The following is a 12,045-nucleotide window of genomic DNA, read 5'->3' as shown; positions in this document are numbered from 1 at the left end:
TGTCATGACAAGTAGTTGGAATGCCTCAGACTGCTCATGTCGGCACAAGAATTTGTTGCAAACTGTAGCGCGTACCTCTGTCCGATATAGTAGTCGCAATATTTGTGTACTGAAAATAGAGTTTGTGCACTGTGCATGCTAAATTTCATACACTTTTCCATTGTTTACAAACCCACGCCCCAGCGTGTAATCTTCACAGCCTAGCATGCGCGTGGTCGTCAGTTGTGAAACCGTCCAAAGCACGCGCCATACACACAAACACTAAAGATGGTATGAGAGCGTGTGACACCTAAAGAGGGCATGATCCTCTTCTGCATTATGCGCGAAAGTTCCAACAACGACCATGTGCTGTGGCTACCAACGCCGCTTCCGGCGGCCCACCTGGGAGCAAAATTGGTTTACGGTAGTGTCGTTACTGATTTCAGCGCTATTGATGGTGAAATTTTGGTTGCACGTCAAGGTCCCCACATGTTCTTCCTCTGGGGTGACAGACATCTTCCTTTGGTTTAATCTGTAAACCCTCTAATCTTCATTTGCTGGGGCATATTGACGGAGAATTTTAGTAATTCGCACAATTTACAATGCAACAGCTTGTTTTCAACATCTTGAATTTTTGCCTGTGGCACACGCAATGGCATCTCAGTTAAAGCCCCTTCATGTTTTAAAAGTAGCGCAAAGTGCGTCGATGCACGAGGCACGTGCAACATGCAGCCCTTGGGAAGATCATGGCGACACAGCGCAGCACTGAGCTAGATTTCAGACGCCATGTCCTTCCCAGAAGTGGCACACGGTACGTGTCTCGAGAATTTCCACAACAATGAATGGCGCCACTTTTCCCAGGATAGAGGGGCTTTAATCTCAGTCTGCCTGTTGCCCCACCAAACAGTTCTGCTAGGAGTCGACTGTGGCCCCACCATTACGTCTATTTTTCTTTATTAACCACTACATTTCCGCCCTTTTTAGAGGATATGTGTGTATTAAAATAAAACATCCAAAAGTATTGAAATTAATTTAATCAGTCCTAGTTAAAAATTAAGAATAATCAAATGCTCGCTACTCTGTCGTGTAGTGTGCAACCAATCTAAAATTAAAACCTGGCAAGTTTGGACAACATTTTATTGCGTTGAGTACTTCTGACAGGAATCCTAACGTCCTTGATTTCTTTCATCATGACCATCTACCTTTGCTTTGAAACATTTATTTAACGACCAAAGAAGTGGCCACCATATCTGCCCTGCTGTTTGGGCATAAAAAGAGGAAAAGCTTTTAATCTTCTCGGGAGCTTCCAGGGCGAATGAGACAAGTGGCAGCGATCAGGGACTCCTGGGGCTTCAGTAGTCTGGAGTCACCTGGTTGATCTCGGCGAGTATGGTTTCCTTGAGTGCCGTAGGGAGGTTCTGAAGTTGCCCGACTGTGACGTTGTTGGGGGCCAGGTGCACTGCGAGTGGAGGGTGAACGGGCAATCCATCCCAAGAGCTTGGTGACAGGGTGAACACAAGTGTAGCATCCAGAGTCATGTTGCGCTGGTTGCGGAAAAAAGACGTCCGAGGCCCGTTCAGCTAGCTCCTCGGGAGAGACACCTTTGCGAAGGGCAACAGTGGCAGCAAATTGCCTAGGTTTGTGGTCCCCGAGGAGAGAACGGAGGAGCCTTCAAACTTTCGAAAGATGGCTATTGCCGGAGATGGATCTGCACAGGGAAGTCCAGCAGTTGGAAGCGAGTTCCGAAGTGTAGCACGAGATAGTCTTTTGGAGTTTATGTGAAGGTTTGAGGAGTCGTCGTGGTCTGCGAGAACGGCGGTAACAGGCCAACAGGTGAATGCGGCGGTCCAGTAAGTAAATGCTCGTCAAAGCGGCATCGTCCGGTACGGTTAGCCGCTTTGTGGCAGACTTGTGGGCGGACTGGATAGCTTGTATAATGTCGGAAAAGCCAGCAAGTTCCATGACAGAAGAAAGAGCTGCTCGGAAGTTGTCCCACTTAGTGAAGAATGTGTCGCAGCAGGCGCGACAGTGAGATAGGGTTGCGGATAGGAAGTCGTAGCGTAAAATAATGGGGAGGTGATCACCGCCGAGGCGGTCGCCGGCGACATGCCATCTCCAGCGTCGAGGGTAACGAGCACAGGTAAAGTCGGGGCAGGTGTCCTGCTGTTGGGAGGATTGTTTGATACGTGTGGGGGTGTCTGGGATGTTGAGGAACGAAAGTTTCAGCCCTGTGAGGTCTGCAAGAAGCCGCGTGCCGTGGGGAAGGTCAATGTCGTAGCCCCATGCGTGTGTCTCTGACAAAGCCCTGACCATGCGGTCAGGGCTTTGTCAGAGACGCGGCCAGGGGCAAGGTCGCTCACGAACGACACGAACCCATTGGGGGTGATGCCCAGCAGTCCCTTGGCAGTGTTGTGGCACTTGTAGCTTGAGTAGGTATCACTCTGCACCCTGAAGTCGCTAGGTGTCTCGATGAAGATTTCCGTGCAATCCAGAATGACTCTCGTCGATGGATACGCCTCGATGAAGCACTCCGGCATGTGCTTGTTCACAACCTGTCGCGACGGCCAGTAGTTGAGTTGAGCAAGGTAGTCCGCTAGGTAACCAATCCAGAATGTCCACACCCGGCTGACTGTGCTGATGTGGATACGAAACCGGTATGCAAGGTCCTGCTCCAAAAGTCCCACCCTCAGGCGGGACAACACGAGCAGCAGCTGATCATCCATGGATAGATAAGGTGACCTTCTCTGCGGACCTTGACTTTCCTTGTGAGCTTCATAACCTGCCTGAACAAACTTGTAAAAGGCGAGAAATCTCTCCAGGGAGTCGAATCCCGTGTAGAAGGCCAGTTTCTTTGGGTCCTGTTGCACGGCTGTGAGCGTGAAGTTCTGAAAGGGGATTGTAGCATCGATGACCTCCTCTGCTTTGTCATACATCTCCTCAAGATGGGCTACTTTCTTCCGCAGAGCTTCATTTTCTTTCTGTAGACGGTCGTTGTCCTTGCGCAGTTTCTCGTTTGCAGAAGCGAGCTCCTCTAGCTGCCTGATGCGATCACGCAGGGCTTGATCGATACATCCTGTGATGCTGTACTGGTGGTCTGCCAGATGGGGAGATAGCAAAATAAATATCACATCATTTTTGCAGTCAAATATCAAAACAAAAAACTAGGCTTTCTCCTTGTAATTGCCTTGGCTCTGCCAAATAGCATATCATGTGCCATACAAAAAAAGCATCACATGTTAAAGGGGCCAAGAAACGATATGCATTTGGATGTTCTGCACCTCATACAAGCATACTGACGTCTGTAGCACAAATATAATCTATATAATAATCTATATACCACAAACCAGAGGCTCCCCTGCCAAGGTTATATTCTGAGGAATAGAAGGCTAATTTACAGTCAGAAATCACAATGTTGAGAAAGCCTAGGGTTCACACCAGGGTGACGACACTTGAATACAGACGGCTTATGAACTGGACCCAAGCACTGAGTGAGCACCTGACTATTTGGTTACAATCAATGCCATGGTAACTATTGGGGCTTGGGCTTGTGTCTAATCACTGCGCCAACAGTAGCAGCTAACCCCTAACAGTAATCATGTGATTATTTTACCTGGCTGTGAGGAAGAGCAGAATATTGCTTGTTCTCAAGCTTTATTGTGCGACAGCAGCATTTAGCAGAAGTAACTGAGTCGGTTTATGACCTCTTTAATGCTGCTCTGTTCCACACGAAGGAGCTATAATGGGAATGCTGGCTATTCGCCTTGAGATCCGATCGTCAGGGGTGCTGCGGGGAAATGCGGAACTAAGCTTTGTTCTACACTTACTTGGAGCACGGAGAATGCTGCGGACGCTAACTCGAAGCCCTGAGAGGCTCCGGTGCAGCGTTCGTGCGCATGCATTGGAGTCAACTGCGAATTCTAAGAGCATGCATAGCCTTGCCCGTGCTCCATAACAAAAGTGGGGATGGTTTTTTTGTGGACGCCAGAGAATCGCCGCTTGTCTTGTAGGAAACAATGGATAAACAAAAGCATGTGTCCCCACTTTTCAATCTGGATCTTGAGGCAAATAACATGCAAGCAGGGCTGTGGCAGCATCTCCTTTGTACCTGGCAGACAATGAAGTGAGGGTGTGACCGCAATCTGAAAGAACAACTCCGCGGGTACCTTGCATGTGCGGTATCTTAGAGTGCACCGTGCCATATGGTGCTGCGAGTATGGAACGGCCACAACTTGCGTGCTATAGCCAGCGGTGACTGAGTTAGTACAGTTTGTAAAGTTCGACGTACTGCATGTAAGTGTTCCATGCACCTATCGGGACTGCTGCACAGTTGACAGGGATGCCAAATAAACAGACGAGCAACACTGATGCTCAATGTTAGGAGCTTACCGCTAGCTATTACATCATCAGTGTCAGGGGCACCAGCGGAGGCCAAGGGGCTGCCGGGTTGTGCTGGCTCCTGGCTAGCAGGCAGGGTCACGGTCTGTGCCAGGTCAAGGTCCGACAGAAAGTAGGCCGGCAGCGGCTGCAGCGCATGGCGCTTCCTTGCGCAGATCATGTTTGGGACCTTTGGGCAGGCCGCAACATCTGCAGGCAAGGATAAGGCAATTGTTCACGCAATTATTTTATAAGCATTACATACCGGCTGGAATTCTGTCTAGCACAGGGCACAGCTTACACTGTACGGAGCACATAACATGTCAAACAACCAAGAGCTCAGCTGGATCAATAGCGGTCACTGTTTCTACCCTTTGGTAGCTGGTCTGGAATGTTGTAGCCAAATAGCGATTGTTGCAGTTCTTTCTGAGACGAAGTGCATTCAACAGCCACCGGCGTATAAAAGAAGGGAACAAAGTTTATATCCTTATTCAACATAGTTTGGCACACAACAAAAGGTTTGTCCCAAGCGAGCCAATCAGAGTACACTTCTCTAGTAAAGAGCTGTCACATACATTTGACTTCAACACTTCAATCAGTTCACAGGGGTTATAGAGTCTGCCACCTGCCATGTTACTGTGAAATCGACTATATTCGGTGCCATCTTAGGCTGTCCATACTTGCCTAAAGGGCCCTTTATTAAACATAATTATATTTCCGCATTCATATGTGTTTCCATTTGTGACACGAACGATATGCACAGCTGCAACTTCTTACAAAGCAGTTGGCTCAAGCATATTACGACCGCAAACTCCTGACAAGGCATGTCCAACTCTATCTGCTTGAATGGTCACTAGGAAGCTGCCTAGTCAAGCAAACACGGTGGACAGTAATTATAGAGTCCTTGCACCTGACGTCAGTTTTCGCTCAAAATATTTCTAGAATTCATGTTGGTACATTTTCTCCTATGTTTTTCTATGTGCTAAGAGAGTGTTTTCCAGCTCGCTGAAGTCCTCTTGCATTGTGACCGACTGTGTCAGATAGAGCAGTCGGAAATATAAAGAAGCATCGTCTGGTACCGTTCAAACACACTGCTGTTATTTAGAGTCGAGATGAGCTGGCACTTCAATGTACGACAGGAAACATGCAGAGCCTTCACTACTTTCCACAACGAGAGAGCTGGATTAAAAGCTGTCATTTGGGGCCATCAGAGATGAAGGCAGCAGAGCGACATCCCCTGGTGCCTTGAGCAGCAAGCTAGCTAAGCCAAGCCAAATCCTTGAAAAAGGCAGTCAGTAGGTTTATATGCCACCTATTCCCACTGCAAATTTAATGACGGACGAGAATGTTATACTTTTTCAGTTTCAGTGATATCCTTGATGCTACTTAACCGCACGTCGCAAAACCTCTTTTCGATTGCAGTCCATTTGCGTCGTCTAGCCGTTGAGAGATCTCATGTATTCAGACAAAACATTGTTATTATGTCTGCAGCTCTACAAAATCTGACATTACGATTGCTTGAAGCTCCGTCTTTTTCTATGAGAGCGATGATTGCTTCCGTAGGTCACGTATTTCGCCATGCTCACTGGGTAGCACCGCTGTCCACAAATCACCAGACGCCACCAGCAGTGACGTAGCTCACGTGAGAAACGACCCATGTATACAGTGATCACAAGCAAGAATATAAGCAGGGAAAAACAACTATTGCAGAAAGAAACAAAAATAGGCAAATAACATACACTTCGGAAATGTCCTGGTTGGAAAAAACCGGGGAGCTTTGTCCTCGTACTTCTTTCTCCCAGTTTCGTTAAAATGAGCGCCGCATATTCTGCTGTCAGAGGTTGGCGTCCACAGAGAGAACCGTCCAGTGGTACCTGCATGCAAAAGAAGCAGTTAGCACCATATTAAGATTCACCCATTCAACTTTGGAGCAAGTGCAACTCAATCTCAGTGGTAAGAATGGATGCAGCAGCCGTGGCGTCTGAACAGGGGCGTCAGTAAACTATCCGGGCAAGGGGGTAGAATTCAGTTCTCCTCCTCCCCCATCGTCACCCCACCGCCTTCTAAACACTTCCAGTACCATTGTGCAGCGGGCACTAAGAACAAGCACATAGTTTATGCCTAACAAACCTGGAGTGGATGCACGCTGAAAATGATAGAAGCACTGTGAGAGTATCTTTGCTTTAGCTGTAGGGTAGTGAGATGAAGCGACATTCCTGCGATGCAATCAAATATTGGTATGTCGGTGCAGGTGGAAGTGGCCAAGAGAGTGAAAAGGGCACATGCAACATCTGGGATTCTTTGAGATTGTCTTTTTTGTTTCAGTCGTATGTTGCACTTATAGGTCAAAAATAATGAATGCTATTTTTATTTTTAAAAAAAATGTGTTTCGCAGGTATGTTGTACATATGGGTAAAATGACTTGGGCCACGTCGGACAGTACACACACTGTACCTTCCTGATCATTGTCAGGAAAGTGTAGATAACAAGTAAAAAAATATGGTAAATACCTTTCCTGTTGATTCGCTGTACCCAAATGTTGCGTAGATGGCTGTTCTTCGGAAAGCGATTCCAGGACACATGCTTGGCAGTGAGAGTGGTGTGGGCACAGCCCGGTACACAGCAGGTTGTACCGCCCGTCATGTGGCTTCTGAGGGTGACCTAAGAAGATACTACATTCAGCTGACATCTCGAATAGTGAAATAAATAAGTGAAGTGACCATCAGTTTCAAAGTTGCAGTTGCTGACATAACTCGCTTGCTAAGGGCCCGCTCAACTCACAACCGCTGTTAAGAGCGATTGTGAAGCTATGCGATGTACTACATACGCATACCAGCCGCGACGATGAATCACCGGCGCTCGCGGACGGTCAGCGAACGCGAGAAAAGTGACGCCGCGCGGACGGTTGTTGACGAGCGCTGCCGAGGCACGCCGACCGCTGGTACAGCTTCGCAAGCGTCCGAAGGGCAAAAAGATCGCAACGACAAAGCACCGTCCCGAATGTTGAGCACGCAAGCAGTACTCGATATCCCACGCTCACATTTCACAGGGCGAGCGCATCACGAAGCGAAGGCATGTCGGCCTTCGCTTCGTGATGACTACTTTATTTCTCTGCTTACAGCGGTGACATTTGTAGTGATGTTCGAAACTGCTCTCTCGCGACCGCACACGAGTTAAATGAACGGCCTAGGAGCGGGATAGAGCGTAACGGCAACAGTCAGTACTCACCCCGGGAGCGGCGAACGAAGCGGCGTGGTGTCCGTCGACGGCCGCGTCGAAAACGATGGAATATGCACAAAAACACGTAATATACAGAAGAAATACAAAGCGCTGAACGAAATAGATACACTTATGAACAAGAAAAATACACTGGAGTAGATAAAAAAGAGGATTATTAAGTATAAACAACGAAGATGAAAAGTATGTCTAGAGCGAGGTGATGCGATTCCAACGGAGAGCAGCCAGACGACGGGGGCCGACAGAACACCGATCCCAAGATTCCTCGCGCGCGCGCCGGGGCGCTTGGGAGGACTGCAAATGGTCTATTCATGCCTTAGCCATCACCATCCAATCCGAAGCCAACTGGCCAGCCTGTCGCGCATGCGCACACGAGTCGAACCTCAATAAAAGGTTCCACTAAAGGTTCGAAAAATTCGAACCTGGTCGAACTCGAACCTCGGTCGGTTCGCGACACCCCTAGTGATAATGGCTAAGAGATGAATTAAAGGCCGACGACCAGACTCGAGATTCTGCAAGGCAGAAGACCCTCCTCTCCACGCCTTCGGGCGAGGGAAGCGAAGGATGGAAAGAAGGGACCAAGAGGGGCGGGCATGGGTGGAAAGGGTAGGAGGGAGAGGAGGAAGCGGGCGAAAAGTGGAAAGCGCGAACTGGTCGTCGGTCTTTAAGTGCAGCGCTGATTGGCTATTTCAGTTAATACAGTACCAAAATTTAAGTTATTAACTTCTTCATTGCTTAGAATTAGTTTATTTTAATTGCAGCTGTTCACAATATAAAATAACCCTTGGCATAAAAAAAAATTTTTTTCCAAACCTAGACATACTTGTATTAAGGTCTGGCCACACTGTCCACAAAGTCGAACGGGTCGAATCTGATGAAAAGTTCGAAGGTTTGTCGAACCGGTTCGACCCAGTCGAACCCCGAAAGTTCGACAGAAAAATCTGGTTCGACAAAAGTTCGCGACACCCCTAGTGGTAACCCATTCATACGAGAGACACCCAAAAAAAAATTTACAGCGTTTTTTTTTGTTTTTTTTTAACGCAAAAATAAATTACACATCGCCAAACGCTCATTCTCCGCTCGAAGGTCCGAACCAGATGCCAGAACTTCAGCGCAAACCGATATTTTATTCAAAAGTTAGAAATAAGTTTCTGAAAATGTCAATGGGAAAATGGTGGCCGACGGAGCTCTCAAATACATGATGGACTATGGCGCCAGAAACCGAAAGCGGGCCAAAATGGGCCCATTTTCCCATTGAATTTTTTAGGAAACCACTTATAACTTTTGAATGAAATATCGGTTCGTGCCAACGTTACTAGAACACTCAGTTGGAAAACTCCCATAGAGGCAGCTTTGAAAAAGTGGCCCCAATGGACCTTTTCCGAGAAGCGTTCTGCGCACGCGCGAGCGCCCGATGCCAAGCGGCGGAAGTTGGAACGAAAAATCGAGGAAATTCGGAAGGAGGCTGTATATCAGCGAGTAGAATGCGTAACTGCAGCACATATATAATTGTGTTACACAAAAAAAGAACGTCGACGGGAAGGAAAACACGACGTTTTGGTGGATGCCACGGATGCTCCTCTTTAAAGTCGCGTTGGGCAGGCGCCGCTGCTCAGAGAGCGAAGAAACTGGTAGCATAGCTCCCATTATCGATTGGTAGCGCAGGTAGGTCATGTCCTCGATTTTTAATTCGTGCAGCCATCGCCTGGTGCCGTCGGTATGTGGAAAAGGTCCATTCGCCTCCGAGCACCGAGCTAATGACGAACACAACGCCACCATTTCTCCCGCAGCGGTTACTCGAGGAACTGCACGTGACTTCTACTTTGGCTTTAAGAACAGATACAGCGGAAAAGGTTACAGGGGTGCCACCCCGTCACCCCGGCGGACGCGCCGCGTCGAATTACCGACGTTAAAATGCACCTAGGTCGGGACGCGCTACCTGAAAGCCCCGCTGAGGCATGGTTGTATAAAAACAATATTAATTGTGCCGCAAAACCCTGCAACCTAAAGATTTTAAAAACATAACGCGCCCCTCTTTTTGTACTAAACTCCAATTGCATACAAAAAGAGTCTTTTCCGTTTGTTTTTACGCAAAAACAGGCTTTCAAAAAGCTCAAGGTGACCACAGTACAGACAAACGATAAAGAGTGGCGCTGTTGTTGCATTTAGCTCAGTCTCGGTGGACGCCAGCGGCCCAGGTTTCGACGGCAAGTTTCCCAACTGAGTGTTTTAGTAACGTTGGTTTGTGCTGAAACACTGGCATCAGGCTCGGACGTCTAGCGCTCCCTTTCGCGGAGAATAAGCTTTCGGACATGCATAGTTTATTTTTCCGGTGAAAAAAAGCCTGTAAATATGTTTTTTTGAAACACCCTGTAGAGGCACACAAATTAATGGAGGGCGTGTGCACCCGTCATCTGCGGCGCGTCGTCGCCGTGAGTGTGCAGGCTCAAAATTAGGGGTGTCGCGAACCGGTCGAGGTTCAAGTTCAACCAGGTTCGACTTTTTCGACTTTCTTGTGAAAAATTCGAAAAGGTTCGATTCAGGTTCAACTGCTATGCGCATGCGCGACAGGCTGGCCAGCTGGTTTCGGATTGAATGGTGATGGCTAAGGGATGAAAAGGGCAGCACTGATTAATTGTTTCAGTCAATACAGTACAAGCATTTAACTTGTTAACTTCTTCAGTGATTAGAATTAGTTTCTTGTAATTGCAACTGTTCATAAAATTAAAATAACCCTTTGCATAAAATAAAAATTCTCCAAACCTAGACATGCTTGTATCAAGGTCTGGCCACCCTGTCCACAAAGTCGAACCGGTTGAATTTGGTTAAAAGTTCGAAGAGATCGTTGACCGGTTCGAACAAGTCAAACCCCAAAAGTTCGACCTAAAAGCCAGGTTCGACAAAAGTTGGCGACACCCCTACTCAAAATTGTGTTTCTTGTATGTTTAGACAGCCTTGAAGTTGGTACACTTTAACGGGTGACCTAGGTGTCTTAGCTGTAGATGAGAAATTTAGCCAATCCAGTACAACCGCTAACCTGGTGTCTTTAACGTGCACGCAACGGTGATTTTATATATAATAGCTTCGCTTGATTTACCTGCACCGGTGCAGAAAAGTGTAGGGCGGTGTACTTACGGTCGTATTTTAATATACATACCGGAAGTACAATGTCCTACACTTTTGTGCAACGGTGCAGGAGTTGAAAGTAAATTGAACGAAGCTATTGATTATATATTATAATATAAAAAGCAACTTCGAGGCACTGTTATTCGTTAGAAAGATTTCACAAAAACGTCATACATGTTTCTTTAATAAATTAACATTTTTAATCACCATAGATACAAACTAACATAGCCACTCCGTGACGTGGTGCATCGTCTGCTCTCATCCTACCTGCTCCGTCACAGGAGAGCGCCCGCGAGGTGGCGGCACCAAAACATCTCGTCGCCAATAGTGGAAAGGCTAGCTGCCTTTGTCTCAGGGCCAAGTGCCTCCCTCCAACTAGAGTGAACGGGACCATCGTCTGCCCCTCATGCAGGGGCAGTAGGGTCACCGAACGCCGGCGTCACCTGCCACGCCTAGCAATGGCTGTTTTATATGTTCTATGCGGATTCCAGAAATCCCCACGACCATTGTTTAAATCAGGATTTCACCGCATTGTATTTGGCATTCGAGAGAGTTTGGAAGCTCCCATATCATGATGTCCACGAGAAACTTTTGGAGGCTGAGAAGCCTCCCCCAAGTTGTGTTTGGATAAACTGAAGGCCTGAGGACCAGTTTTGGTGGTCCTTATGTAGACCACCAAGTTGAGCTGGAGGCCTGAAGCTGTCACATTTGGCAACAGGTAGACAAGTCTGCAAAGACTCTGTTCACATTGTTGCAGCCGGTTATATTTCCAGATTTCCGCCCATATTGGGTGCTTGGGGACCTCATCCAGCTGGAAATTTTGGAGGGCTGTCCTTCACACCCTGCGATCATCAACCAAATTTGGGCATATACGATTGATGTTCTCCCCACGGAACCATCCAAAATCTGGCTGCCCAGTTGTTTTGTTCTATGGTCTGCTGTAGGGGTGTGTGCAAATAGCTTGAATCAAGTGGCCATGCGTCATTAATATCTTCCACACTGCAACGGAAACCCAGGGCATACCGACTCTCTTTGCGGTGTTGAAGCTAGGGGTGACACTGCACTATTTGATTCAATCTAGTATTGGCACACCCCTAGTCTTCTGTCAAGGGCAAGATGAAGTAGCTGTTTGAAGAATTCTTGATGCATCTGGAAAGCAAGGAGAGGTCTTTCCACAAGAGCCAAGCGTCGGCAGAGGAAAGGGAAAGAGTGCGCGAACAGAAGGTACCATGCCAAGGTTCCTAGGTTTCAAGAATGTGACTGTGCAAGAGAAAGAGCTCCCAGGTGGCAGAAAAGGAGCTCAGCAATACATGGGCCCAATAAAAGCCA

General features: G+C 47.6%; 1 protein-coding gene across 1 annotated transcript; it reads right to left on the bottom strand.

Annotated features, from left to right (window-relative positions):
• Nucleotides 1–1,102: 1,102 nt before the first annotated feature.
• LOC121046181 lies at nucleotides 1,103–7,830 on the bottom strand. Its single transcript, XM_040500136.1, has 5 exons — nucleotides 7,582–7,830; nucleotides 6,864–7,014; nucleotides 6,093–6,227; nucleotides 4,366–4,563; nucleotides 1,103–3,073 (listed from the first exon to the last, which is right to left on the bottom strand). The coding sequence occupies exons 2-5, from the start codon at nucleotides 6,994–6,996 to the stop codon at nucleotides 2,202–2,204; spliced, it is 1,338 nt and encodes a 445-aa protein (XP_040356070.1). The 5' UTR covers nucleotides 6,997–7,014; nucleotides 7,582–7,830; the 3' UTR covers nucleotides 1,103–2,201.
• Nucleotides 7,831–12,045: the final 4,215 nt, after the last annotated feature.

This window comes from Ixodes scapularis, unplaced genomic scaffold, assembly GCF_016920785.2.
Source record: "Ixodes scapularis isolate PalLabHiFi unplaced genomic scaffold, ASM1692078v2 PGA_scaffold2__306_contigs__length_199485367, whole genome shotgun sequence".
Lineage (NCBI taxonomy): Eukaryota > Metazoa > Arthropoda > Arachnida > Ixodida > Ixodidae > Ixodes > Ixodes scapularis.
The sequence above is the reverse complement of the archived record's forward strand: the minus strand, read 5'-3'. Positions and strand labels throughout refer to the sequence as shown.

Excerpts from the sequence above, each read along its gene's own strand:
- LOC121046181 (XM_040500136.1), bottom strand. The coding sequence starts at position 6,996 with ATGACGGGCGGTACAACCTGCTGTGTACCGGGCTGTGCCCACACCACT. Across the intron at positions 6,228-6,863 it reads ACAGCGAATCAACAGGAAAG|GTACCACTGGACGGTTCTCT; the intron begins GTATTTACCATA and ends TTTTGCATGCAG. Across the intron at positions 3,074-4,365 it reads TGATGATGTAATAGCTAGCG|ACCACCAGTACAGCATCACA; the intron begins GTAAGCTCCTAA and ends CCCATCTGGCAG.